A 24,450-nucleotide genomic window follows, 5' to 3' on the forward strand; every position below is an offset into this window, starting at 1 on the left:
TGCACTACCACTTGGTGTATTAAGATATCTCTACTGTTTGCTTGAAAGTATTTATTTAAATGTTTTTGACTAAAAATCATCCTTTCTCTGTTCTGTGTGCTTATTTACTTTTAAATTGCACGGTAGAAGGATGAAATAGCCATGGAATTATTTGTTTGTTGTTAATCTGTATTTGATAGCTACTTTTGCTGTACTTTTAAATTTAAGAAATTCCAGGATCATCCGTCTCGTGCAGTAGGTGTTTACTTGATCTCTGGGCAGCTCAAACTGTAGTAATTTATTTGCCAGAGGGCACAGGAGTTAGTTTTCAGCTTTTTTCTGTCTGCTACATATTAGACACATTTACATGGAGTTGCTCAGCAAGCAGTGGTGGTTAGCAGTACCCTGTATGGTAGCAACTGCCTAGATTGTAAAATGTACCCATTAAGGTAGTACTTACCCTTCTAATCTGTAACAAAGAAAGGCTTTGCTTGGAGCTAGTTAGCATATTGAACAGCACTATTACTCAACTATGTAATATCTAGCCTTACAGTTAGACACCTGTGATGCCCCTACACTGGCTCAGTAGTCTAGGAGCCTCGGTCCTCACCACTGGCAACAGCTAGGGGCCGTACACACTGGGAGGATGACAAGTACACACACAGTAAAGTGCAGTTTCCCTTAAGAGCACACAGAGATCACAGTCAGTCTGGGGCTGGTTTCTCCCTCTTTCTCCAGATCCCCAGTAAGACTCCCAACTAGCGCAGCTAAATGGTTAAGATCTCAGCTGAGGGGGCCAAGCCAAGACCTCCAGCACCCTTTCTGTCCAACCAGTGCTTTGTGTCCCTGCCCAAAGTAGCTGACATGCACACAAACTTTGAGATTTGGTTTATGTACAAACACACACACCTGGTGAAGGCTGGCACTGGTTTACTAGCTATGCCACCTTTTGCCCAGACTATAAGGTAGTTTCCACTGTCACCAACCCCTACTTATCAGCTACTAAAAGGCCCTTACAAAGGGTGTCTAATCCTACTGTGTAATGTTACTATTATCCAAATCGTAGTCTGACCAAGACTTGCAAAGGTATTTAGGAGTGGCCTGTATAGTGTCGCCAAATACATATGCAAGTACTGTAAGAGCTTAAATATGTCTCACAAATATCATCCACAAAGACAGGTTTAAATGTACTTAATAATAAATAATAAAAGAACAAGACAATACTCAGTACACAATGTTTTAAAACAACATTGCAGGACAGTTTCAAATAAATACAGAAAACATCTAACCTAATCTTTACTATATTCCTGTGTATATCTAAAAGAGTTATTATGCCCCAAATCTTACTTACAGCAATGCAAGTGCAGATGATGATGCTAATGAATGGATATTCTTGCTAGGTCCAAGACAAAATACAAAATGCCCAGTCTCTCTCTGAGAGAGTTCTTAAATTAATATAAAATATTACTGATGGGTTAACTTGGATGACTTCACTTTTTGTCACCTGGCTTCAGTACCCAGGCTGAAATAGAAACTAAAGAATTTAACGTCTGTGTGTGACATGTCTTCAGATGTTTGCAGTTGCTAGAAGACATAAAACAATAAAACACTTACAAAACAATGCAGAAGGCACCCTAGTTCCAGACACCCTATCTCCTTGCTGCACTGAAACTAACTTTTTGTAATGCAATCGTAAAACAGTTTAATTTCAATTTATTTTCTTGAAGTTTTGCAAGTTAAGTCTGTGCGTTCCAGTTTCTACTATTAAAGCATACATTTGCACTGGTATATAGTTTATATACATTTTTGTTATTTTCCAGTAGGGGTACACTGTGGACATATCCTTGAAGCTCAGTACTGTACAAACCCTGTTCAACACACACTTCTGTACCATTAGTTTAATATGCACATAACATATAGTTCTAATACATTTGGTAACACAAACAATTGCATCATGCTGGTATTCACAAATGACGTATAGCTATTTACAAAATTCCAGATAGCTGGACTGGCAGTGTCTCATTTTGTTACATTTCTGTATTAATCATATTAATTTTCTGAAGTGATATATAATTATTTATAAAATTCTAGCTAGCTGGGCTGGCAGTGTTTCCCTTGTGTCACAGCACCACTCAGGTAACTCCTGCATAAAACCAAGCAACTAAACTATAACAGCTCAACCCTAAGACAGGTCCTGACAACATGGCTGTACAATTTCTTAATGTCTCTGTGGCCAGCTTAGTAGATATGGGCACCCTGAGACAATGTAGCACTAGTCTCATGTACTGAGACAACTCATTAACCCTTAAAGAAACTAACAAAGTATGTAAGATATTTACATACGTAACTTCCTTAGAGGCAAAAATCTCACTTACTAACAAGGTTGTCAAGAACACATGCACACTGCTAACCATACACATAGACCTTCTTATGCTGAGGCACTTAAAAGAAACCTTCCCAAACCTCAAAGACCTCCTACCCTATCAAACTGCAACACCTATCCCACATATCAAAAACAACACACACAAACCTACACCAAATGATCCCCAAAAAACAAAGCCTATAAGGCAAGCAAACACTTTGCCTAATACTCTTGTCATAGGGCATTCTATTGTACAACACACAGATACCCCTCTCACCAGGCTGGACAAAGAAATAATAATGGTTACTTGTTTGTCTGGAACTAGGATGTGCAGTATCACACACACACACTCAAGTCACTGTACTACAGGTATGGGTATGATTCTGTCATATTCCATATGGGTGTAAATGACCTGATACATACCTCACTGCACTATATGAAAATGTATACTACCTCTAACTTGCAGGCACAATGTTTCCTGGACTTTATCATTGCAAACACCCTGGACCATACAGTGCATGCTCCAACCAGAAGATCAAACATACTGGACTTAGTACTGTGTGTTATGAGAGTGCGTTGCACCCCCCATCCCCCACCTCCAAGGCTCCTGCAAACCCTAACAACACAGCTACCTGTGCGAAATTATTTACTAAAACCCTTTACAATCACACAAATGGCTGCACTGAGGCTGTTTTACCTATCAGAATTAAGCTCAAATTGAACAACAAAAACAAACTGCACTGGTGGAATTCTGTCCTTAACAGGGTGTATAACAAAAGAAAAAAGTCATGGCCAGAATCTGAAAGAGCAACTCTCATAGAGACAAGAGCTCTCTGATTCAACAAAATAAGAAACTAAGAGGTCTAATTAAGTCCAGCAAGGCTAGTTATGAGATCAGGATAGCCTCCCAGGCTAAGGACAGTAACAAGGCCTTTTTCAGCTATGATAGGAAACTTAAAGGTAACACTCAGCAGTGAGCAGATATGGTGGTAGATGGCACAACCTTCACTGACCAGGGTGACATAGTCAATCTTCTGGCTGATAAATTTAGCTCCAGCTCCCCCCCCCCAACTATCTTTTGTGAGATCCCTTCTAGCATACCCCTCCCTCACTTTCAGCAGGGAACAGGACCTGGCAGTACTCGCTAAAACCAGAAACACTGTGTCATTGTGCCCTGACAATATTCCTGGTTGCCTTCTAAATATCTGAAAACATGACCTAGCAGGGCCACTAGAGGCAGTATTCAACTACAGCCTCAAGACAGATTATGCACCAGTTGAATGGAGGGCCACAGTGGTCATCTCTCTCCATAAGGGTGGCCCATCAGCAGACCCCAGAAACTACAGACTCATCAGTCTGACAAGTCTAATATGCAAAGCCATGGAACATTTTATCATGAAAATGATCAACAAGGACACTGGCAACCTACAGATAGTGGACCCATCGCAGGTTGACTTTAAGGGAAGGTCTTCTCTACTCAACCTGGTTGACATCTTCGTGAGGGTCACTAAGACTATGGATATGGGGAAAATGGTACATACCACCTACCTTGACCTGGCCAAGGTATTTGATACAGTACCTCACTTTTATATTGTTGACAAATCTTCAGAACTAGGCATGAATCCCTGCATAACTTGCTGGATTGTGGGCTGCCTGAGTCATAGTAGGACCCGAAAAGTCAGGATTAGTGAGATCACTTCACCAGGAGACTGATCACCAGCAGAGTAACCCAGGGCTTCATGTTGGGCCCGCTTTCGTTTAGATCTACTTATTGGAGGTCAAGGCTAATGTTGAAGGACTCTGGCTCACCAAGTTCACAAATGACTGTAAATTGGGATACCCCAATAGATACCCCCCATGACACCAACATCCTACAAGAGGGTCTGACACATACAAATGTTTGTTGCCAGAACCACGGATTAAAACTCAGTGCAAAGAAATGCTTTATAGTTGCCTCTTGAGATATCATCCACACAAGGTAATTACACCTTTGATAAAACACCCCTAACAGATGATACAGTAGTTAGTGATCTAGGAAAATACAGTAACCCTTAGTCATGTATCTAACTAGGCACTTGAAGAGTTGGAACACCCGCAGAGATTCCTCACCAGAAGAATCCAGGGTATAAACACCCTGTTCTACACAGATCGCCTTAAGGCCCTATTTCTGTACTCACTCTTAGGTTACTAGACTGGGCTCTGATGGATCTCTTACACACTCGCAAAACAAGCAGCACCACAAACACTTGATCCTGAACTTTGTTGTGACATAAATATAATGTGCTGGAGAGACTGATGTGTGTCTAAAGGATCCCCGCATTATCAAATAACTTCCAATCCACGTAAAGCAGAGTTCATCCCTGACCATATTCAAATGAAGCCTTCACCATTGGATAGGAAGTCGCCGATTCACCCCTGGTCTGGTCACATATCTCCAATGGACAGAGGTCAGTAGTAATTATACTAATCCCAAACTAACAAGCTCATCTCAATCCGACATAACCCTTAGCTGCCTCCTTAATAACATACCCCATCATGTAGGTATCCGAGGTGCTCTTGGACAAAACTGGGTTGGGTTGCATAGCTAAGCTTATAAAAACCCTGGTGGTCATTAGACTAGTATCAACCTATGAATATATGATTATGTTCACTTGGAGCACAGTGGTCAAAGTGGGAATGCCCAAAGGAATATCTCTCCCCCAGTCATGGAATTTAGGGAATTTTTAAAAGTTATCATAAGCTGATATGTTAGAAAAGGAAATTTAAATGGTTACCTGATAGAAAGAGCCACCTGTCAGACCTCTCAGATCAGCTGTTATGTTGAGTACGTATTTTCTGTATATAGTGAGTATATCACACCGTTGTTCTGCAGTAGGTACGATGAAGCTGAAAATGTCGGTCATACCACACTTATTTTCATACTTGCTTTGGAATGGTAGACAAGTGCATACAAAAGATATTTTGTATCCATAACATCTTATTTTCCTTATTTTACTTCTGGCTGACCACACATGGCTGCTCTGTACTAGTATATGGCCCATCTCATTCCCTGCATCAGTGGTAACAGTTTGGGCACTAGGAACAAACTGTAGTCATATGCACAGTTGGAGTGACGGTACAGTTTTTAGCATGCTGAATCTCTGTTCTATGGAAGACTTGCTGTGATCTTAGTAGTCACAAGCTCTCAGTTCTGCTTGACTTTGATCCTACTATTGTTGTAGCTGGACAGTACAGTTCTGCATATCTCTAGTGATGCTGCTGTTGCAGGAATGTAATCCCTCCTCATCTTGGAAGGTGAAATGGCCATTGATTTTTACTCCTGATTCTCAACTCTGCTGTCCCTCTGCAGCCGAACTGCTACTGAAATCCACGCTGCTAGCAGAACTCCTACTCTTGTGCCAACAGAGTGGCCTACATTCTTTATATTGTGTTAGCGAAAAAATGCAGCACAAGGTTTGTATGGGTGGCTTCTACACCCTTTTCTTGTTGGCTAGTGTCTGTTGTATCTCAAATTGAAGGTCAGTGTTTCAGCCAATATCAAATCATTGCACAGTGTATTGAAAGTGTTTGCATGAATTCTATCATTGCTGAAAAGTACACATATTTTTAGTTGTAAATGTTTTTGCCATTCTCCTCAAGCTTGACATACTCACTACATATGTCTTATAATACTGTGGTTATGGAAACGTATTTAATAGAAAGAATCTGGCTTCCCTGCAAAACTGTGCTATTTCTTTTTCCATAGACAGAAATGTGTTGGCTTCAGGAAAATAAGAACTCCAAAACCCAGTTTTGCTTACTTGTGTTTCAGAAGTTATCTGTTTCACTTTCTGTCCATGTCCGATTATGTCACTGGATGCTGTTGCACACTAATAGAATTTAACTGTACTCTGAAGTAAATAATGTTTATAGTGGATAGCTCCTTCTTTCAAACATTGAAGTTGTTCCTTTGCTCTGTGATACAAAGATATGAAGCACTGACTGTGAACCAGGCAACTGGGGTTCAGTTAGTGGCCACAACACTGGGGACAGTCACACTTGTAAGCACACTGTGCAGTCTGATTTCTTTGGTGGGAATCCATGAACCACTGCTCCTACCATGTGGGGTGGGAGGGCTGCTTGGAGGGAATGCCCCATGTCGAACTGAAGGGATGACCTCTGCTGACAGACCATTGCATGTCATTCCCTGGTACCTTGCCAAGCATTTGCAGTTAAGACTGGAAAGAAAACAAGTAGAGTCCTTGAATCACTCCTTATGGCTGTCTCAATTATGGTCCCTTCACTGATGGAGAACCAACTACCTGATTGACCTAGGAGGGGGGCTGATGATCAACAGATAACAGGGGCAATGGTTGGGGAAAAATGTTGACTTTTTTTTAATTGTAGTCTGGGCTTGAGATGCTAACTGGAATCATTGGTTTTGTTAGACAGTAGATATTGGCTATCAGGTAAGCACACTGCGTGTTGGTCTTGTTTACAAGCAATATTACGCTTGACATTAAAGGAATATCATTTTTAATCATTACTTAATCCTCTACAGAACTCTGAGGTTAGAAGATTTTTGTTTTAGCTTTCTTGGAAAAGGAATACTGAGTTACAGTTCTGCAGCCTGAACATAATTTTTTTAACATTTCACTAGGGTCAGAGCAGCTATTCGAGACAGACCAAACAAGTAGAAGATGATATTCAGCAGCTGCTTAAAAAAATTAATGAGCTAACAGGTAGGAGTTTGTACTGATGTGTTGCATTTTATCTGATTTTACTTTAAGTACAGTTAAGTTTTAAATATGTATATACCACCAAAACTGTGTTATGGAAAAGTTAGGGGTTGTTTGGTAGTTCAGAAGGTAGCAGACAGTATGAGAAATGTAATTTTTTTCTACCCAAACCTTTCTTCTCTGCCTTGATCCCTACTCCATATCCCCCATTCACTGCAACATGTAAATTATTTTGCTAGATATCCATATCTTACCAATGAATCGTAATTTCATTTCTTCAGCAGTTATGTGGTTTATTTCTACCTTATAACACATAAGGCAGTGAAGTACAGCTGGCATGATCCCAAATGCACTTTTGTGTTTCAGTATGATGTGTGGAAACACAAGAGTATCAGCTCTTCGCATGTAAGATTTGTAGTCCCAGAGACTGTGAATACATATATGTTCACAGGTAAACTTATACCACATTTGTACTACTAATAGTGTACAATTACCAGAAAGTGATAGTATTTAATGGACAGGCTGTGAAATTGCAAGCAATTAAATCACCACACCTTCACTGTCCAATGCTCCACTTGTTGAAACATACAGTGTGTATGAATGGTGTAAGAAGAAAACTTTATAACCCATAGAGTGGGGAGTATGGGGTACAAGGTCAAATATACAAAACCAGTACATATAAGTTCATAGGTTGGTACTAGGCTATCGGCCCTAGAGCCTATACAAGCCTAGCCATAACAATTCCCTGGATATTTCTTCCCACAATATTTACCTCCCTGGACCCCTGTCTAGCAGGACGACTGATGTGATCCCCGAGGTGAATTTCCTATCTCCCATCCAATTGTCAAGGTTCCTTTTGAAGAGGGCCAAGGAGGTGCTCTGCTTGACATGTATGGGCAGTCTATTCCAGAGTATGGGGAGTCTCTGGGTCAGGAACCTATCCCTCCAGCATGTTTTGTTCATGGTGATGACAAGGTTTAGATCCCTGGAGCGTGTGGCTCTGAGGGATTGGGATTTCTTTAAGTGGAGCATGTCCAGCAGCTCAGGGTTTGACATGGCCTTGTATGTTACGCAGAGATCACCTCTGAGTATTCAATATGCCACGGAGTATAGCTGGAGTTTTTTTAGACGGTCAGCATAGGGCATCTGCTTTAGGCGTGTGATTCTTTTAGTGAGGTATTTCTGTGACCTTTCCAGCTGTTGCAGATGTCTTGTGAGGTACATACCAAATGGGGCGTTGTACTCTATAATGGGTCTAATGAGGGATGAGTACAGTGGGACAATTACCTCCTTTTTTCTGGACGAAAAGCTCTTAGTGATGAGGTGTGTCACATAGAAGGATTTCCTGACTGTTATGGCGATGTGGTAATCGAAGGTGAGACCACTGTCCACCTGTGTCCCTAAGTCTCTCATCACACTTTCATTGATTCATGGGTAATGCTCCACAAAAAGAATAAATCCACGAACTTGCAAGCTAGTAATGCAAACTTTTTATTCCATCATGGAATAAAAAGTTTGCATTACTAGCTTGCAAGTTCGTGGATTTATATTTTTTGTGGAGCATTAGTCGGTTTGTTGCTGCTGTTTTTTCCTGGTAATTCATGGGTACATGGTTTTTCCCCAAAGGGGATAACTATACATTTCTTGGCATTAAGCTTGAGTCCATGGCTCTGGTACCAAGCATCTGTTTCTGTAAGGCCCTTTTGTAGAATATTCACACCATTTGGGGATTCAGTAATGGCTCCCAGTTTGCAGTCATCTGCGAACTTTGTTAGCCAGAGTCCCTTAGTGTTGGCCTGTACTTCACAGAAGTAGATGCTAAACAAGAGCGGTCCCAAGACTGAACCCTTAGGTGCTCCACTTGTCACTTGTCTGGAGCTGGATTTGGAGTTGGCTACTTTTACAGTCTGGGTTCTGTCAGTAAGCCAGTTGGCAACCCATCGAGTGACGTAGGGATTTATGCCCAGCTTAGTTTATCTATGATTCCAGAGTGGGGGATGGTGTCAAAGGCATTGGCGAGGTCCAGATAGGCTGTGTGGACCTCCTTACCCTCATACACAGCTCTGGAGACTGATTCGAAGACATCAAGTCAGATTCAGGAGACAAGATCGGCCCTTCACGGACCCAAACTGGGTGGGGTCCAGTGTTTGAAGGTTGCCAATGTCTTTGTTTATAAGTTCCATGATAATGCGTTCCATGCCCTTGCAGATCAGGCTCGTCAGACAGATGGGATGGTAGTTCCCTAGATCCAAGGTGGATCCCCCTTTGTGGAGTGGGATAACTGTAGCTGTGCGCCACTCAGTGGGCACGAAGCCTGAGGTGAGGCTATGATTAAACATGACACTTAGGTGAGGTGCCGGTTCATTTTGTAGTTCATGTAGTACACAGCCTGGGATGTCATCTGGTCCCATGGATGCTGTATTCTTAGCTTTGGAGAGTGCGGTTTCTACCTGTATGGCCGTGATTACCGGCATTTGGCAATCTTTTGGTATTGAGATGGTCCCTTTAGGAGGTGAGAGGGGGGGTGAGGATGGCACTAAATCGATCTGCCAGGCAATTGGCAATATCCTTGGGATCAGTATATTTAATGCCATTCTATTGTAGCTCAGAGCAGATCTGAGGATTGCCATTTAGATTCTTGACATAACTATAGAATGCCTTGTGGTTGTCTTTGGAATATTTAGCAATTTTATTTTTGTAACTTGCTTTGGAGGATTTTGAGGGATCTCAGCTTCTTACTGAGGCTGGTAAGGAAGTTTTTTGCATTCTGGGATTTTCCTCTTTTCTGCAACAGTTTCTTCCTTTTGTTGCAAAGTTTGTTTATGGCAGGGGACCACCAGATTGGCTTCCTTTTTTGGAGGAGAGCATCTTGGTTCTATTTGGGATGGCACGATTCATGCACAAGTGGATTTGCTCGTACAGTGCCTTAGTGTAGGATTCAGGCTCCCAAGTATACAACAAAGTCCAGAAGGTTTAGGATTTTTGGTTGGATGTGTTTGCATAAAGATTTTTATACCCCAAACAAACTTCGAAGAAATTTTCCTCGAGTAGATGGTAAATGCTGGAGGTGTGATGGGAAGAAAGAGGCAACTAGAAACATATATTTTGGGAGTTTAATGAGTTGGCAGATCTTAAAAATTCCCTACAGAGTACTATGTCAGAAATATTTGGTGAGCCAATGGGTGTAACTAAAGAAATGATGTTTTTTTTTTGAGCTGTGATACAAGATCTGAATTGCCTAGATGTAGTAAGGGCTTGTTACGTTTAATTCTGGTGGCTGCAAAAAAAAAAAAAAAAGCAAAGCTCAAATTTGATGTATTGAATATTGTAACAGAGATAAAAGAACTGGAAGTGTGATCTTTAAGAAAAGGGAAGGAGCAAATTACCTATTTTTTATTTTTAACAAGAAACATCTTTATTAAATTATCATGTATGACACAGGGAATAATGCACTTATATAAATGAAAACAAACCATATTGACATAATTTTACTTGCAAACATTATACATCACTTATAATCTATCCAGTCATTGTCAGTCAAGTTAAGTACTACATAGCTTGTTCAAATCCTGCCTTCTTTTAAACATTGTTCCTCCTCTGCATGTATTGTTCCCACAATTCTCATTTTTTCTATGTAATTTGTTCCTATCTTTTTGTATTAAGATCCTAATTCTAGTTGTTTTATCTCTCTTACTATATTCACAATTTCTAGTAGAGTTGGTTTAGACGTTGATTTCCATTTTCTAGTAATTGCTTTTTTGGCAGCCACCATAATTAGACTTAGCAATGGCCTTACTATGTCTAGGCAATTCCAATTCAGTATCATAGCTCAAAAAATAATTTCCTTAAAAAAAAAAATAAATAAATAAATAAATAATTTCCGTAGTTACACCAATTTGCTCACCCAATATCTGAAAGAGCAGTCTGCAGGGACTCTTTAAAGTCTGCCAACTCATTATACTCCCAGAAAATATGCTCCCAATTACCTTTTTCTTCCCCATCACACCTCCAACATGTGCTGTCTCCCTGAAGAAAAATTCTTTGGAGTCCACTTGGGGTAAAAAAGAACTTATGTAAACACTTCCAAGCAAAGATCTTAAATATTCTAGACTTTGTTGCATATTTGGGATACATAAATATATCCACCCATTGTTTCTTTGTGAATTGCTTATCCAGTCTCTCTTCCCAATCCTTTCTATCCTCCTCTGATTGAGTCTTATGTTATCATGCAATATTTTGTATGCTCTACTAATTATTCCTTTTTAACAACTGCTTCTGTTCTAGATTTTTCTAAAAACTGTACCAGTGGAAGGAAGGAGCAAATTACTTTGAGATAAATAGCAGTTGTGGGAACAATAGATGTGGAATAGTGTTCAGGAGGAGTGAGGTTCAAAGGAAAGCACAAATTGAGAAATGTATGTAATGTTGAACTGCTGATAGTTATAAAAAAAAAAGCGTGATCTATAACCTGTGTTTTCTTTTATATTACTGCATGTTCGTCTATTTTAAGTTATAATTTAATAAAGATGTTACCAAAAATGACACAGAACCAGTGCATACAAGGGTAATGTTTGTTTATGAAAAAAGGAATATTTGGTATCATGCTGCTTTAATGTAACTGCATGCCATACATAGTTCAAGACAGAGCGTGACTGTCGCTGCCTACATATAAGCAATAAAATACTGCTGAAGAAGCCAAATAATGTTTCAACCACTGAGAAACCAAATGGGGAAGGTGTAGTAGAACCAGTTGCTTATAGTCTCACAGGTCTTCCATTGAAAGATCTTATTCTCTGGTAATTTTACAGTGCCAATACACATATTCTGTGAGTCTGCTTGTATATGTGCATGCTTTTGCCCTTATCTCATGAGATACACAACCTGTATATGAAGAGCTGTGGTGTCTGTATTTATGGATATTCTACTGCAATACAAAATGTGGAAGCCTTTGACGACAAGCAAATTTTGGTGTTGTGCAGTGTTGTATGATGAAATCTTTGCATGTGCAAGCTGTATAATATCAGCTAAAGGGTCAAAAACACAATACCAGTAAAAATAAAAATAAAAACAAATGCAAGCGCAACTGGTTCTGCTTAATAAAAAATGAAATGTTAGTTAGTAAATAAGAAATAAATCTTAGCTACTCAGTTTACAGAACCCTAAACAGATAGATATACCCAAAAGTCTAATATGCTGACTTATACATGCAGAATAATGTTTTGAAGGAGTGAGGTTTAAGGGAAGGCAGGAGTTGAGCAATTTATGTAATGTTGCATTGATGAGAATTGTATGAAAGCATGCGTGTGTGATATATAATGTTTGTAACTGCGAACATTTTAACATGGTTTGTTTTCTTTTATACAAATGTATGTTTGCTTATGTCTTAAGTGATAAATAAATAAAAGTATTAAAGAATCAATGAAAAGGTATGCATAATGCAATGCCACTTAAACACCACAAGTATAACAGTTTAAAAAGTATTTTTGTTGGGGTGGTAGCAGATCTCCCTGCATTTGTGTGTGCGCATGTGTGTGTGTGTCTGTGTGTGTATATATATATATATATATATATATATATATATATATATATATATATATATAGATATATATATTTTATATATTTATATATATATATATATACACCTAACCTTTGGGGATGGGAATACATTTTTAATTTATGTATGTCCATTCAGCTGTTATATAAACAAAAACTATGAAATATGTCCCCTCATTTCTGAGTCAGCAGAAACTCAGACTTAAGTAAGGGAGGTGGTTACAGGGACTAAGGGAAGTAGTAGCAAGAAGATTGTTTTTCTGTAGAACATTTTAATGGTAATTTGTTTTAATGCTTTATGTGGAGTTAGGTTTATTCCATAACACTTTAACAAGTAAAAAAAATATATGAAGAGGATCACCAAAGGAACACTGCAACACTCAATTCAGAAAATTTATTGAAAAAAGTTAAGCACTTTCGTTAAAATCACAAGACTTCATCAGAACAAGAACAAACAGAAAATGCCATATTTAAATACCCTAACCCTTACAGCCATTGGTTGACAAAGCAAATATCATTTCCTGTAAAATAATTAAGCAGTTTAAAAAGACAGTAACACATAATCACAATAACTGCCCACTACAGCACACCAATTGCTACCTACCAACCACATAGACATTAATGTGTTGTGTATTGAAGTATGATTTAAAACACAGATCTTGAATAAAATCACATAAAAAAGCTGATTTTAGTTTTAATACAGAACTAATGGATAACTTGTCATTGAGCCCAGGTGGTTGACATGCATTTAATTTAATCTGCCACTTGAGCTCTAAATATTCAAGGAAGTCATCATCGGGCCCCCCTCGTGGACCCAGGTCTACTTGTTCAAGAACAAAAAAATTTAAAATAATGTGTCGGATGTACCTTTATATGCTTGAATAAAGCATTGGTTTATTTGGTTTTTAGTATATCATAGTTGTGTTGATATATTCTTTGTCTGAGGGCTCTGATTGTCTTCCCCACATAGTACCTCTCACATACCATACAGGTTGCAATATATACCACTCCCTTGGTGTAACAGTAACACTTCTTAATAGTAGTAATTTTACCATTGTTCCTGATTCTAATGGAATCAGTGTCCAATGTATAGGGGCATTGTCCACACCTCCCACATTTAAAAGTTCCACCAAGGCCTGCCTTTAACTTTTTTCTCTCCACCAGGCCTTTCGAGGAGGTGCCCTTTTTGTAAACCACAAGAGGTTTTTCCCCCAACCTTTTGTTGATGATCTCGTCCAAACAAAAAATGGTCCAAAAATCATAAATGATGCTTCTAATTTACAAAAAATCCCTGGTGAAGGGCAGGACGCATGCCCTAGTAAAACTGTCAGTTTTTACCAAACCAGAGGTTCTATTCAAACCTTCAGGCTTCTCCAGGAGTGTAGAATAAATACCCCCAGCTCTTTTTGATTTTACTTCTTCAGCTATGTCATTGACAAAGTTAAAGGGGTAACCTCTTTTCAGCAACATACCCATTAGGACATCACATTCTTTAATAAAATCATCCTGGTCAGACATCATTCTGGGCAATCTCACATATTGACCCTTGACAAAGGATTTTTTCTGATGCAGAGGGTGGCAACTCTTAAAATGCAACAAAGAGTTAGAATAGGTAGGTTTTCTATAAAGATGCGAAGTAAACCTACCCTTAAAGTGATCTTTCTTAATAGTAACATCCAGATAATTCAAGATGTCAAGGTCCTTGGTCATGGTAAATTTCAAAAAGTTGGTGGTGTTGTTAATGTAAACGAAGAACCTGTTCAGGTCATCTTCGCTCCCATGCCAAAATAAGACCATATCATCCAGGTACCGTCCATATAGTACCCACATGTCCTTGAATTCAGAGTTCATTACGTAGAGGTCTTCCCACTGTGCTAATACAATGTTAGCAAATGACGGTGCGCAACATGCGCCCATTGCCACCCCCCCTGCACCTGCTTGAATAAATGCCCCTCAAAAGTGATAAAATTGTTGTCCAGAATCATTTCCATACAGGACCTGATAGTAAGGATAGTGTCATGGTTCAATGTACTGTTTAAGCATAAATAGTCATAGAACCATTCTAGTCCAACATCATGGGGTATTACTGAGAAGAGGTTACAGATGTCAGTGGTGACCAAGATCAAGTCCTACTGGTACATACTGTTCTTAACTTTAGACAGAATGTCCCAGGAGTCCTTGATCACCAGGTCTCTGTTATCGAGGGTGTGCTTAACAGTGTTGTCAATATATTTTGCCAAACTGAAGGTTTTAGAAACTTTTGCATCGACAATTGGTCGTAAGGGAGGGTCAGAGATACTCTTATGTATTTTAGGGATTTCAAAAATGGTAAGAATCCTAGGATGCTTAGTTTCCAAGAATCTAGAAGTTTATACAGTAATTTGGTCATTGAGTAAAAGTTGTTCAATGTCTAAATCTATACGCCTGCAGGATATATTCAACTTGTTTTTGGAAACCTCTGTGTATGTATCACTATACAATAAGTCAGTCATTTTACTATTGTAGTCACACACATCCATGATAACTATACCTCCCCCCTTATCCGGTTTCATAATCCTGATTTCATCATTCTCCAAAATATTATGGAGCAATGTAGTTTCTTGCCTAGTTAAATTATTGGCCCCATTATTGTCAAGAAGGTTTTTGTTACTGTTTTTGGCAACCATTTTTCTGAATTCATTTTCACAAAGGGTCTCATACATTTGTACTGTAGGGTGCATAGGGGGAATGAAAGTACTTGGTCTATTTAATCTGCCTAGATTTCCCTGCAACATGCATTGTCCTGCCCCCTCTTGTGAAAAAAAAAAAGAGTTCCAAATTCAACTTCCTAGTGAATAATTTAAACTCCAAAATAGTATTGACAATGTCACCATCAGTTGTTGGCACAAAGTTGAGCCCTTTTGAGAACAGTTTTGCCCAATCAGTACTCACAGTTGTCCTACTATAATTGTAAATGCTGAAATCATGCTCAAGATTCTTCACAATGGTACATTCATACATCCCATCCCTTTCATTGGTATCATTCATCACCTCCAATACTGTTGTTGTCTCCCCCTCCTCTATTGATTCTGATAATTCACTTGTCCATACCCTCCGTTCCCTTGTCTCCCCCTTCTGATTCATCAGTTGCTGGGATCTCCTCAGAGGCGGTGGTTCTAAAGGGGCATTGTCATCCACTGAATCTACCACATCATCATCTTCATTAATTACATTAACCTCTTCACATCTTTCAGCCCACCTAACTTGTTGGCCCAGGGGTGGGTCAGGGTATGCCCTCCCCTCATCATAATCAGTTTTATCCCTGAACAGTTTTCTTTCTTTCCTTTTTTTCAATTGCACCAAGTCATTATCAACACTTTTAAATAAATTGTTAAAGTCAACCAACATGTGTTCAAATAATAAATCATGCTTAATTTCAGTATCAAGTTTGTTAATGTCCTTTAAAATAGCAACCATTTTCTTATTGTTATCAGTAATAAAAATGTTTAACAACTGACAACCTTGCTTATTGAAAAAGTTCTTTAAGTCCTGGTGTAACTGTGAGTCCTTAATAAGCCCAGTCGGATATTTCCATGTCCGAAGGCCCTTGGGAATCTGCTCTCTCCTTACACACTCATGCAGATATTCATTTTCCAATTGCAAACGTTTGTACCTGAGTAAGGCTTCCTTAAAACCCCAAAATTGTTGCTCGAGACTGCTGTGTTGGTTGGTGGCATTCATATTCTGCCCATCAAAGATAATTCCGTTCCTGAGCCATTGCTCAACTGAAAATGATGGCATGTTGTCATTACGTGCATCTAGCATGTTGCTAGATGCTAGTCCACTCCCATTAATGTTACTGCTGCCTGCTAGACCTCGTTCATAAGAGTGATTATTAGAATTAGTGCTCCTTTGTGCTGGAGTAATCATTGAGATGTCAGGACTCGATATACCAGTATTATTGAGCCCCTGACTACGATGATCCGCTAATTGACCCAAAAGTGACTCTACCTTAGCGGAAAGCCCAGCAACAGTAGATGCAAGTGTTGCCACCGTTTGAGGAATAATGTTCAAGTCCATGCTGCCAGTGCTACTGGGTTGCTCCCCTCCATCCATGACTAAAACAAACTTAGAAACAACGAATACCAAAACCAAGTAAAAATATATGAAGAGGATCACCAAAGGAACACTGCAGCACTCAATCCAGAAAATTTATTGAAAAAAGTTAAGCGCTTTCGTCAAAATCACAAGACTTCATCAGAACAAGAACAAACAGAAAATGCCATATTTAAATACCCTAACCCTTACAGCCATTGGTTGACAAAGCAAACATAATTTCCTGTAAAATAATTAAGCAGTTTAAAAAGACAGTAACACATAATCACAGTAACTGCCCACTACAACACACCAATTGCCACCTACCAGCCACATAGACATTAATGTGTTGTGTACTGAAGTATGATTTAAAACACAGATCTTGAATAAAATCACATAAAAAAGCTGATTTTAGTTGTAATATAGAACTAATGGATAACTTGTCATTGAGCCTAGGTGGTTGACATGCATTTAATTTAATCTGCCACTTGAGCTCTAAATATAACTTTAACAATCAAAAAATAAATTAATTTTCTTATACCTATTTTTATCTTATTTAAGTATACTGGAAGATAGTACCTATGTCAGAAAACAATAGTTGTTATGCAGGTAACTGTTTTGAATGGGATGCCATTCTGGTGGAAGACACACGCATACACACACATGAACACACGCACACAGACACACACCCTATGGGCAGTTTGGAGCATTTTCAATGCACCTTTCTGCATACCTTTGGAATGTGGCCGGGAAATGGAGTGCTTGGTGAAAAGCCACTCAGACACAGAAAAGACATGCAGACTTCATAGAGAAAGTAACCCAGCCATGGTGTGGTGTTTGTTTACTGGACATCCAAGTTGAACTGGGTTTGAAACTGTAGCTGAATACTTAGGTACGTGAATGTGAACCTGTTGTTTGTCAGTTAGTGCAGAAGATTGAGGCTATGAGCTGTTAACAGCCTACCTCCTGTACATAACAAAGTTCGCAGATGACTGCAAACTGGGAGCCATTATTGAATCCCCAAATGATGTGGATATTCTACAAAAGGGCCTTACAGAAACAGATGCTTGGTGCCGCCAGAGACATGGGCTAAAGCTTAATGCCAAGAAAAGTATAGATGTGAAGTTGTTCAATCTCGCTGTTCATTCTTACACATGGGTTTGGAGCCGATCCATCAGCTCCGAGTCGGCCGCTTTACAAGCTGAAGATCTCAGAGTAGCTCGAGGCCAGGTCTCTATCCCATGATGCTCTCTGTCCTACCTCAGATCTAGTTTGCCGCTGCAACAGATCGGAGGTTGTTGGAGAGCTCAGGCCAGTATAGTGGAAAATTTTCTACTTATTGTACCAATTTAGCTACGTTTTTCCAGTTAGACTGCTTTTGTTGGGCTGGTTAGCCTTTGTTTAGCTCAGTTTTTTTGTTGTGCTGACGATATTTTCGTCCCTTTTAAGAGCGGCTGCTCTTAGGCCTTTGGCCATGCTTTAGTTAATTAACGAGTTTCCTATGCCTTTAGTGTGTTTAAATAGTGCTTAGAAAGTTAAGGTTTATAGTTAGCGTTTGCTAGTTTTTTGCTATAATTAGCATGTTTGATAGATATATATTATACAGTTAGAATTTATAGTTAACTTTGCAGTGTTTCTACTGTTGTTATAGTGTTTGCTGTGTGTGTGTGTGTGTGTGTGTGTGTGTGTGTGTGTGTGCTATAGTTGTTAGACTAATTCAGTATTTGTTGATTGGTGCATGCTATTGTTTTTCTTGTGAGTATGGCTGATCAAAGAGAAAAGCAGAAATTAGGCTTTAAAAAGTGCCCAAAATGCGGGCAGAAAATGTCTATCATGGACTCCCATGTCAAATGTGTTTATTGCTTGGGGCCCGTTCACCTCCAGGAGGATTGTTCTATCTGCCACTCTTTCAGTAGCGGGGTTCTGCTAGAACAGATAAGAAAGCAGGTGGGTAGAGGCTTGCTGATGCTTGATTTTCAAGAGTCCATGGACAAGGCCAACCAGACTTCAAGTCGTCGAAGGGGTTGAAGTCCTCCAGAGCTTCCTTGGAGCCCAAGTCATTGGCTCTGAGCCATGCTGTGAAGGTGTGGTCACTGGCTCCGCAGTCTTCGAAGCTGTGCACCGAGCCAGTGTTTCGGAGCCAGTCCCTGGTTTTGGAGCCAGTCTCTGAGACATTAAGGATTCCCATCCTTCAATCGGTGGCTTCTTTGGTTCCTTTGATTCGTTCCTCGAGAACCCTCTGTAATGTAGATGTGGACCGGGTGGTACAGAGGCTTCTCGAGAACCCGGCACTGGCCAAATTATTATCGGCTTTGACCCAACCAGTTTCAGAGCCTAAGACCATCTCACCTGCTGTGATACTACTCTTCCAAGCTGAGCCGGGGGAGGAGGATCTGATGATTGTGGAGCCTTCGGAGCCAAGGTCTGTTCCAGTGCTTTCGGCTCTGCCAACCCTGACTTCTTCGGTGCCGTTGGAAGAGTCTGGGAGCCGACACTCTCTGGTTGGCTCATGGGGGGGGGGGAGTCGAACCGATGCGTCGGTTCTGACCCTTCCTCTCGGTGCATCAGTGCGGATGAGCTAGGCTCCTTCCTCTGGCTCGGAGCCCACTGTCTCAGCACCAGGGAAGTTGCCATCTTCTTCAGAACCGTCGGCTTCCTCGGGTCGGAGCAGTGAAGCCTTCGATGCTATGAGGAGGGTTATGTCGTCCAAGACACACACATCATCAGTGCCCTCCTCCTCCTCCCCTAAAGTGCCACTTTCTGCCTCTGCATTGCAGGTCCCCATGAAGCATCGAGACCCAGAGCCTCAAGTTACCCCATTGGGTGACTCTTGTTCTACTGAGACCTCACCAGAAGCCCCCACTGATGAGGTTCCCAGGAAGAAACTTTGTAAGAGGAGGCATTTAGATTCCCCGCAGGAGTCTTTGACATCAGACACCGACTTAGAGGAGTCAGAAGGGTCCCTACGGTCCCCCTCGGAGGATATCTCCTTTGCTGATATCCTGGAGGTCCTTAAGCAGAGGGGTGACTAGCAGTCCATTAGCTCTATTGAGGATGAGTCGGTGCTCCTGAAGGCCTTTGGGTCTCAACCTTCCACCTCCTAGGTGACTTCGCCCTTCGACGAACTAATGGAATTGGTTGCTCGAAGGGAGTGGGAGTCTCCTGATACTATGGAACCTGTCCCTCGGAGGCCCAACATGTTTATCACCCCCCCCCCCAAGGTAAGATGTTCCTCACTAAGGGAGTTCCGGTTGATGCCATGGTGGTGGTAGTGGCCACCAAGAAAGAGATGTCTGAAACTTCTTCTGCTGTCCATCCTCCTAATAGAGATTCCAGGACTATGGACAGGTACGGGAAATGCATCTTTAGTTCTGCGACCATTGCTATGTGATTGCTTAACTACTGGACTCATTTTACCCATCTTCAAAGAGATCTCTTAATAGAGCTAGGAGATACTCTGCAGGGTAGTACAGATGAAGGTGTCTCTGAGAAGGTGACAGCCCAGCTTAATACCCTTAATTCCATAGTTAACTCATCCATGCGGCTCATTTCCTATGCAGCCGATGGTTCTAGTCGAGCAGTGGGTTCAGCAGTAGCTCTTCGGAGACATACTTGGATGCGCTTATGCTCCTTTGCTGAAGCCTTCAAGTCTTCCTTTGTAAACACTCCATTCGATGGCTCGTCTCTTTTCGGGCCCAAAGTCAAGGAGACTCTCATTAGGTGTGAGCAAGATGAAAGACTCTGTCTGCCATAGGAGTCAGGTTTTTCCACCCCTACCAAACCATATACCAAAGGGCAGAAAGGTGGAAAAATGTGGTTCCGGAAGTCCCAAGGAGCTTTCCAGAACACACGTAGTGAACCCCCCCTCCAGGGGCAGAGGAGGGGGTAATAATGGAAGACGCCACCCCGGTGACAGAGGGGGTCTGCAAAACCAGGTGACAGGGATCAGTTCTTTGGAAAGCCCTACCAGTGCTCCTGAAAGGAGGCCCGACTGTGCTACTCAGGAGGCAGTCGGGGGTCGCTTGGCTTTGTATTCGGACGCCTGGCTAGGAATTACAAGACATTCTTGGGTACAAAGCATTGTTACCAGAGGTTACATCATCCCATTCTTAGAAACCCCGCCTGTTAGAAAGAAAATCCCAGACATTTCACCCAATCTCAGGGATCAAGCAGCCATAGAAATCCAGAGGCTGCAGGAAAAGAGTCATCCAGCCAGTCTCAGCAAAACTGATAGGATCCGGAACTTACTCCAGATTCATTTTAGTTCCAAAGAAGACAGGGGACTGGAGGCCCATCTTGGATCTCAGCAGACTCAACACATTCGTAAAGAAGGAGAAGTTCTTGATGATCACGCTTCAGTCGATCCTCCTGTTCCTTGGAATGGGCGATTGGATGTGCTGTATAGATCTCAAGGATACGTACTACCATATCAAAATGGCCAGGCCATCCAGAGATCATTTGCATTTCCGGCTGGGAGCCAGTCACTGCCAAATCTGAGCACTGCCCTTTAGACTCACAACAGCCCCCAGAGTGTTTACCAAATGCATGGCAGTGGTTACGGCTCACCTGAGGCATCTAGGATTCCGAGTGTTTCCGTATCTGGACGATTGGCTCCTTACTGCCGCCTCCAGGTATCAACTAATTCGGTCCAGGGATCACACTCTCAATCTCTGCTCTCAGTTAGGCATAACTATAAATTTTGACAAGTCTGCGTTGTCGCCATCGCAGTGTATCTCCTTTATCGGAGCAGAATTAGATGCCACAACTGCCACAGTAAAATTGCCTGTGGACAGAATAGCCACTGTTCGAAACCAGGTATCGACATTTTGCAGAGAAAAAAAAGGTACCGGCCTCTCAAGTATTGAAACTACTCGGCACCATTGCACCTACGTTCATAGCTGTTCCTCTGGGACTTATTCACATGAGGATTCTTCAGTGGTTACTCTTCACCCATTGGTCTTACCAGCAACTTCCGATGTCATTCTTAATTATGATTACAGACTCTTGCAAGAAGGATCTGCTATGGTGGTTGACCAGCCACCATGTTACAGTAGGTCAACCATTTGTTTCTCCCCCGCCGTCAGCCACGGTGACCACGGTGACCACGGACACTTTTCTGATAGGGTGGAGGGGGGGGCTTTTTCAGGGAAGAACAGCCCAAGGCACCTGGTCGGAGATCGAGTCACAGTTGCACATCAGTGTTCTGGAGCTGAGAGCGGTGCTTTTGGTGTTGCAGCACTTCCACGACTCTCTCCCTCTAGGGACGATTGCGATACAGACAGACAACATGTCTGTGGTCTGATACATCAACAAGCAACGGGGAACCAAGTCTTACCCTCTATGTCGAGAGGCCTTGAGAATTTGGCAGTGGGTGGTATCTACCGGGCACTTTCTGATAGTAATGCATATCCCAGGGAAATCCAACATAATTGTGGACAAACTGAGCAGAGCCATTCTGTTACCGCATGAGTGGTCTCTCAAAGACAAGGTTGCAGAGATGATTTTCCGGAGATGGGGCCAGCCTTGCTGCAACCTGTTTGCATCCCCTATGAATGCCAAATGCAGAAGCTACTTTGCCCTTAGTCCCCCTCCAGGGGACAGCCCAAGGGACTTGCTCGTACACGATTGGGCCCTGGGACTCCAATATGCCTTTCCACCAACTCCCCTGATTCGAAATGCTTAATGAAAGCCAAAAGCCTGGGAAGGACTGTAATCTTAATAGCCCCTTTTTGGCCTCGACAGATTTGGTTTCCCTTCCTTCGACTCTCAGCTAGAGGAACTTTGGATTCTGGACCCAGTTCCAGACCTGCTGGCACATTCGTCAGGGGCCCTCCATCCCTCCCTTCGTTCCCTCAGACTGACAGCTTGACGGCTCCGATTCCCAACCTAGCCAGGTCACACGACTTTTCTTCAGAGGTACAGCATATTCTTGTATCTTCGCATAAAGCTTCCAGTAGAAAGTTGTATGCCAGTAAATGGAGGCGATTTGCCTTTTGGGCATCCCAGAATAACATTGATTCTTATGTTGCCCCGATTGCTAGTATTCTGGAATTTCTATCTAAGCTTTTTCATGAAGGTGCTGCAGCTGCCACTATAAGAGTTCAATTGGCTGCAATTTCGAATTTTCACCTCGGAGCTGAAGGTTCTAATCTGATGTCTCACAGATTATGTAGGGCATTCTTAAAGGGTACCATTCATCTTAAACAGCCTTTTACTCCCTGGAATCTAAATTTTGTGCTGTCACAGATTATTCTTCCTCCCTTTCAGCCTGCATCATCCTGCCATTTAAAGTTTCTTTCTTGGAAAACTATTTTCTTTGTAGCCATTACCTCAGCACGTAGAGTGTCTGAGCTTCAAGCCCTGTCTATCAAACCCCCATATTTGGTGTTTCCCCCTGACAGAGTATCACTGAAGACTAATCCTTCATTCCTTCCAAAGGTGTGTTCCGAGACTAACCTGAATCAAATTATTGAACTTCCAACTTTTTTCAGTAACCATTCTAATAAGTTGGAGTACATGTTGCATAAACTTGATGTTCACAGACAATTGAGATTCTATTTGGACAGGACAAAGGAATTTAGAAAATCTGAACAACTCTTTCTTTCTCATGCTGACACTGAGAAAGGACTACCAGTGTCTAAAGTTACCCTTTCCAAATGGTTAACTGACTGCATTAAATTTGCATACTCCTCAGTAAACCAACCATTAGAGTATGGCGTGAAAGCGCATTCCACTAGGGCTGTTTCCACTTCTTCTGCTTATGCGGCTCGATTGCCTTTGGATACGATATGTGCAACTGCCACTTGGTCTAAGCCGCATACCTTTATCACTCATTACATAGTGGACAGGGTCTCCAGGGACAGGGCTTTCTTTGGTTCCAAAGTCGTCAGGAATATACTCCTATGAGCCACCCAAGATTAGGGTGCTTGGGGCGCTACCCATGTGTAAGAATGAACGGCGAGATTGAACAACTTCACATAAAGAAGTTATGTACTTACCATAATGTTCCATGTGAGTTGTTCATCTTGCCTTCATTCTTACATTCCCTCCCGTCTTCCCCCTCCAGGTTCTCGAAGAACGTGTAAGACTTGTGGTCTGGTGGGTCTTGTTCTGTGACTTCTTACTCCTGTTGGAGTACATGTTATGTGTTTTATCTGTTACATGCTGGGATCAGCAAACTAGATCTGAGGGAGGACAGAGAGCATCATGGGATAGGGACCAGGCCTCACACTACTCTGAGATTTACAGCTTGTAAAGTGGCCGGCTCTCTCCGAACCCATGTGTAAGAATGAAGGTGAGATGAACAACTCACATGGAACGTTGTGGTAAGGACATAACTTCTTTTTATCCCCTTTGGGAAAAAACATGTACCCATGAATTACCACATAGGTGGAAGTACACTAAACACCAAAAGTGTGATGAGTGACTTCGGGACACAGATTGACAGTGGTCTCACCTTCGATAACTACATCGCCACAACAGTCAGGAAATCCTTCTATGTGGCACACCTCATTACTAAGGGCTTTTCATCCAGAAAAAGGAAGTCATTGTCCCACTGTACTCATCCCTCATTAGACACATTATAGAGTACAACGCCCCGTTTGGTATGTACTTCACCCAAGACATCTGCAACAGCTGGAAAGGCCGCAGAAATACCTCACTAAAAGAATCACAGGCCTAAAGCAGATGCCCTATGCTGACCGTTTAAAAAAACTCCAGCTATACTCTGTCGCATATAGTCTACTCAGAGGCGATCTCTGCTTA

The 24,450-nt window shown here is 41.5% G+C and overlaps 1 protein-coding gene across 1 annotated transcript in view; it reads left to right on the forward strand.

The window, feature by feature from the left end:
• LOC122815754 (26S proteasome regulatory subunit 7) overlaps nt 1-24,450 on the forward strand; it is a 583,850-nt gene that overhangs the window by 63,734 nt on the left and 495,666 nt on the right. The window contains exon 3 of the mRNA XM_044088516.1: nt 6,981-7,062. Coding sequence (XP_043944451.1) covers nt 6,981-7,062 — 82 coding nt within the window. The remainder of the gene's footprint in view (nt 1-6,980; nt 7,063-24,450) is intronic.

This window comes from Protopterus annectens, chromosome 11.part0, assembly GCF_019279795.1.
Source record: "Protopterus annectens isolate FY-2018-M chromosome 11.part0, PAN1.0, whole genome shotgun sequence".
In the NCBI taxonomy this organism is placed as follows: Eukaryota; Metazoa; Chordata; order Ceratodontiformes; family Protopteridae; genus Protopterus; species Protopterus annectens.